Source organism: Spermophilus citellus, assembly GCF_964194105.1.
Source record: "Spermophilus citellus genome assembly, chromosome: 5".
Classification (NCBI taxonomy): domain Eukaryota; kingdom Metazoa; phylum Chordata; class Mammalia; order Rodentia; family Sciuridae; genus Spermophilus; species Spermophilus citellus.
Window position 1 is genome coordinate 48,354,657 of NC_138186.1, and position 5,816 is coordinate 48,360,472.

Here is a 5,816-nt window from a genome sequence, read left to right on the forward strand (position 1 = left end):
TAGGAGGGTAAAGTACAGATTAAGGACCTGAGCAAGTGTTAGGGGTCAGGGATTCTGCATCTGCTCTGTGTGGGCTACTTCAGGTCAGGTGAGCAGTAGACCAGGTGGCAGCATGTTTTTCCTGGCTGGGCCTGCTGGTGCCCCTGGGCTTCCTGGTGGGCTTTCCAGTTAGGAGCTGCTGGCTCAGGGCTGAGAGGAAAGGATGCTGAGCTGCTGCTGGAGCAGACCCTGCTGGGTGAGCACCTGCCCCTGCAGCAGAGGACACCTGGATATTAAGGGGGTAAAGGCCTGTGTGTGAACCCTGTGCCCAGGATTGGCAGAAGGAACTGCCTTCTCTGGCAGGTCCCTGTTCTGTCAGGAATGGTTGGGCAGAGGAGCAGGCACTGGGCTTCACTTTGGGATCTTGTTGTTTACTTCTTTGGTCTTTCATTCCCTTGAGTGATGCATGGTGGAAACTGAGGCAGGTGAGGCTGCTGGCAGATTTAGGAGAGGAAGCTGGTGAGGAAAACTAGTGGGGGCATTTTCTTCTCACAGAAACTCTGAATCTGATTTGGAGGGATTGAGAAGACAGGGGTTCTGAGGGATAAAGGTCATATTCTGCCGCGAATTGAACACTGACTCTTCCCTTCTCCCATAGCTCAGGAGCTCACAAGTCCTGAATCATCAGTAGATGGTGATGAGGAACCATAACAGCACCTTGCAGCTGGGGCCAACCTTTCAGGGTGATGCTGTGAGGCACATCTGCCCTGAAGAGTTGGAGCCCTCATGTGATGAAGAACTGGAATGTCACATTGGTTGATGGGACAGGGTTGGAGCTTTGGGGGGTATCCTGGTGCTGAGCAATAGGGGTCAGTGTGCTTAAGGAAAATAGTGACTAGAAGGTGCTTATGGACTGAGATGATGAGAGTAAGTGACCAGAATCTGCAGACTGAAGTGGGCAGAGTGGTGGGAAGGTAGACCTCTACCCTGCATCTTGGTCCTTCCTGACTGCTGGTCTTGGAGACTCCAGAGGCATCTAGCCCAGAGACTTACCAGGGGTGTGCACACTCTGTCTGCTGCAAGAGTGGGTACAGGTTCCACCTGGAAGCAAAAGCCTGATGAGGGACCTTGCTTGGGTCCTGATCCCTCCTGCTGGTATTAGGGAAGCTAGGTAGGGAATTCACTCATGCATTTTTTTTATTTGGTTGTTCTGAGGATTGAACCCACTCTACCACGAGCTACATCCTCAGCCCTTTTCCCTTTTTGACAATCAAGATCTCAATAAATTGCCCAGATTAGCCTCACACTTTCAATCCTGCCTCAGCCTCATGAGCAGCTGGGATTGCAGGTGTGTGTACTGCAGCCAGACACTCAATAAATACATCCAGACATGTATTTATTGCCATCATCTTTCATGTTTTCACTTAAGCATATTATACATTTAAGTATTTAAGTATTTGGGTTATCCTGAAGAATTATTTGTTATACTGAGTTTTCATTTTACATAAACTTTCTATTTTTAATTCAAGTTATTTTTTGTAACAGAAAGAGTCAAATATTTACATTAGTTATTTCATGAAAAGGCAGGATCCTCTTTGTCTCCTCTTGATTTTCTATTTTCTTAGGTGCTACCACTTTGAGTGTTATAGCTGATTCTTTTCAGTTTTACTTTTCATCTTTGTGGTTTCTGTTGGTGCTGGAGATGGAATTCTGGGCTCACACAAGCTGGGCAAGTGCTCTACCACTGAGCTGCACACCCAGCCCTCAACTTTTGCCTCTGTAACTCTAAATGCAAGGCCTTTGTTAAGGCTGCTGGCCTTTTCCTTTGCAGGCTCTGTTGCAGTGCTCCATGGCTGACACAGAAGTCAGTAGGAATTGTTCTCTGTCACTCCTGCCCTTCCCCCATCTTCCAATGTTTTCATACATAAATTATGTTCAGCTCAGTCATTCTGTTTCTGTATCCATGACAATTATTCTAATATATAAAGTTCCATAGTTTCCACTTCCAGTATACCATTTCGTTCCTGGTATAGCATTCCTTGGAGTTAATAATCTCCTTTGATTTTCTTTTGATAATTTTCTGTGGAGCACTTATTAATTTAACTTGGGTAATGTTGCTATTTGTAAGATTCAAGAAGTTCTGACTTTGTTGATTTTAATTTATTTTATTTTTACTTTTTATTTCTTCAAAATAAATATATGTTCTGGGCCCTTCTGACATACTTGCATCTTGACTGGGCTTCTGTATCTGAGGCAGAACCACCATCCCAGCTACTTGGGAGGCTGGGGCAGGAAGATCACAATTTTGAGGCCAGGCTGGGAAATTTTGTGCAATTCTGTCTCAAAAACTGGAGTGACATAGGCTGGGGATACAATCAGTAAGAACATCCTAGGGTGCCATCGGCAGAAGCAAGCATGAGTTCACCTCTGCACACACATGCACACATACACATACACACACAAACAACTAAATTAGTAATAGGATTAACTTTCTTTCATTTGTTGTAATAATTAGTTACACATGACAACTGAATGCATTTTGATTTATTATACACAAATGGAGCGCAACTTTTCATTTCTCTGTACACGATGTGAATCACACCATTCATGCAATCATACATGCACCTAGGGTAATGATGTACATCTCATTCCATCATCTTTCCTAGTCCCATGATCCCTCCCTCCGCTCACTCCCCTGTGCCCAATCCAAAGTTCCTTTATTTTTCCCCTGCTCACCAGCCCCATTATGGATCAGTGTCCACATACAAGAGAAAACATTTGGCCTTTGTTTTTTTTGTATTGGCTTATTTCACTTAGCATGATATTCCCCAACTTCATCCATTTATCTGCAAAGGCCTAATTTTATTCTTTTTTAATGCTGAATAATAGTCCATTGTGTGTATAAACCAGAGTATATCCATTCATCTATTGAAGGGCATGTAGGTTGGTTCGACAATAAAGAGATAAGACAGGGTTAACATTTTATTGTAGCAAAAATACTTCAAATTAACCATTCAAATGATTTTGCTGGGGATACTGGGTACTGGGAATTCAACTCAGGGGCAACTTACCACTAAGCTATATCTGTAGTAATTTTGAATTTGTTTTTGTTTTTGTTTTCAGACAGAGTCTCCTTAAGATGTTGAGGTGGTCTTTGAATTTGCAATCCTCCTGCCATAGTGTCCCAAGTCACTGGAATTTCATGTGGGCACCACTGTACTCATCATTAAAATCATATTTAAATATATAATATCATACTGTTCAACTATAAGTACATGGTGTGCAAGAGATTTTTAGTACTTTTCTATCTTGAAAAATGGAAATTCGCCGGCTGCGCGCGCAGCGGTGGTGGCGGCGGCGCGATCGGCCCGGCGTAACCGTCGTCCGTCAGGGAGCGACTAGAGCGGCAGCGGCGGTCGGGCACCGCGCGAGGCAACACCACAGGGCAGCCGCGGCAGCGGCGGCAGCAGGAGACGCAGCGGCGGCCGCAGCAGCAGCAGCAAGACGGACTCGTGGACACGCGCCGCCGCCGCCGCCGCCGCCGCCGGGCCGGGCCGGGCCGGGTGTCGCTCGCCAAGGCTGGGGGGGAGTCGTCGCCGCCGCCGCCACCGCTACCGCCGCCGCCGCCGCCGCCGAGGTGACTGAGGAGAGAGGCGCCTCCTCGCTCCCGCCGCCGCCGGACTTCAATGCCCAGTCCCCAGCTCGCCAGCGTTTTTCGTTGGAATATACGTTGCACATTTATGGCGATTCTGAGCGTGAGGGCAGACTTCTGCCAGGCTCAGCACAGCGTTTTCGCTGACAAGTGAGCTTGGGGGTTCTATGTGCCATAATTAACATTGCCTTGAAGACTCTGGACACCGAGACTGGCCTCAGAAATAGTTGACTTTTTTTTTTAATTGCAAGTATATTTCTTTTAATGACTCCAGTAAATTAAGCATCAAGTAAACAAAAGTGGAAAAACGACCTACACTTTTAATGTGTCTCACTAGTGCCTAAATGTAGTAAAGGCTGCTTATGTTTTGTATGTAGTTGGATTTTTTTGGACTCCGAAGGAATCCATCTGCAGACATTGAGGCCCAAATTGAATTTGGATTGGTGTGGATTCTAAATACTTCTGCTTATCTTGAAGAGAAAAGCTTCATAAAGAATAAACAAGTTGAATAGAGAATACTGATTGATGATAGGCATTTTAGTGGTCTTTTTTAATGTTTTCTGCTGTGAAACATTTCAAGATTTATTGATTTCTTTCCCCCAATTTTCCCCATCATACTCACACACACGCACGCTCACACTTTTTATTTGCCATAATGAACAGTCCAGCCCCTGTGGAGATCTCCTATGAGAACATGCGTTTTCTGATAACTCACAACCCTACCAATGCAACTCTCAACAAGTTCACAGAGGAACTTAAGAAGTATGGAGTGACAACTTTGGTTCGAGTTTGTGATGCTACATATGATAAAGCTCCAGTTGAAAAAGAAGGAAACTACGTTCTAGATTGGCCATTTGATGATGGAGCTCCACCCCCTAATCAGATAGTAGATGATTGGCTGAACTTGTTAAAAACCAAATTCCGTGAAGAGCCAGGTTGCTGTGTTGCAGTGCATTGTGTTGCAGGATTGGGAAGGGCACCTGTGCTGGTTGCACTTGCTTTGATTGAATGTGGAATGAAGTATGAAGATGCAGTTCAGTTTATAAGACAAAAAAGAAGGGGAGCATTCAATTCCAAACAGCTGCTTTACTTGGAGAAATATCGACCTAAGATGCGATTACGCTTCAGAGATACCAATGGGCATTGCTGTATTCAGTAGAAAGAAATACAAACGAAGGCTTATGTGATTGTGGCATTTAGAGGGAACTCTTGGTACCTGGAAATGTGAATCTGGAATTTACCTGTGTCATCGAAATAGTATTGGATTCAGTACTCCTCAACCACTCTTCTTAACAATTAGGAAAAAGTAAACAAATAAGAAATCCCTCTATAACGTGAATAAAATGTTTAAGAAAAGAAAAAAGAAAAAAAAAAGAAAGAAAAAAGGGATTAATTCAGTGAAGGATGATTTTCTCCTGGTTTTGGAGTTTTAATTTCTGCCAGGATCGAATTATTTTAATATCTCCTGTCTTTTTTAACTTTTTCAGAATAGGTCTCTTAAGGAAAACCAGCAGAAAATTAGCCTGTGCAGAACCACCTGTTTGGGGAGCACATCTTTCATTATGCTTGGCACATAGATTTCCCTGTGGTGGGATATTTGGGAGGAGGAAAGAGGTGCATTTTCCCCCTCTTCTTTGTTTTCTCTTGTCCCCTCCTTTCCCCTGATACACATTGTAGATGGACTAGGAGAAGCCCTTATTGCTGTAGATTTGCGTGCAGTCTGGCAGCCTTAAGCCCATCTGGGCACTTTTAGAGGAAAAACAAACAAACAAACAAACAAAAAAATGTTAAAAAACACCAAAAAAAAAAAAAAAGGCATGCAGGTGGTTTTAGTCTTTACTGATGATGGAGTGTTCATCTTCATTTCTTTTCCTCAAAGCCTTGATCTAACATTAGGCAAAGTAGCCAAGAAACTTTTGTTTTGGTAAATTAGTGGGGAAGTAGCATTTGAAGAGGAATCTTTATTCTCAAAGAACTTAGCTGAGAGTCGAATTCTTCTCTTTTCCAACCAATGATGCTAAGTGAGTATCCCAGAAATTTGTTTTCTGAAGAGGACAGCTCTAGTTCATTACTAAAAATATGTTCAGGCAGAGAATTAGCACACTCTACAAACAGTAGAATTGTGGACCATAGCACTACTCTGATTTTCTGTCTAATGATGTCAGGGAATATTGGTAGCTTAAAA

General features: G+C 43.6%; 1 protein-coding gene across 1 annotated transcript; it reads left to right on the forward strand.

The window, feature by feature from the left end:
• The first annotated feature begins 3,367 nt into the window (after positions 1 to 3,367).
• LOC308648970 (protein tyrosine phosphatase type IVA 2-like) lies at positions 3,368 to 5,606 on the forward strand. Its single transcript, XM_081294216.1, has one exon. It carries the CDS (start codon positions 4,287 to 4,289, stop codon positions 4,788 to 4,790), a length of 504 nt encoding a protein of 167 aa, XP_081150342.1. The 5' UTR covers positions 3,368 to 4,286; the 3' UTR covers positions 4,791 to 5,606.
• Positions 5,607 to 5,816: the final 210 nt, after the last annotated feature.

Bases quoted from the DNA above. Each gene is read 5' to 3' on its own strand.
- LOC308648970 (XM_081294216.1), top strand. From the start codon at position 4,287: ATGAACAGTCCAGCCCCTGTGGAGATCTCCTATGAGAACATGCGTTTT.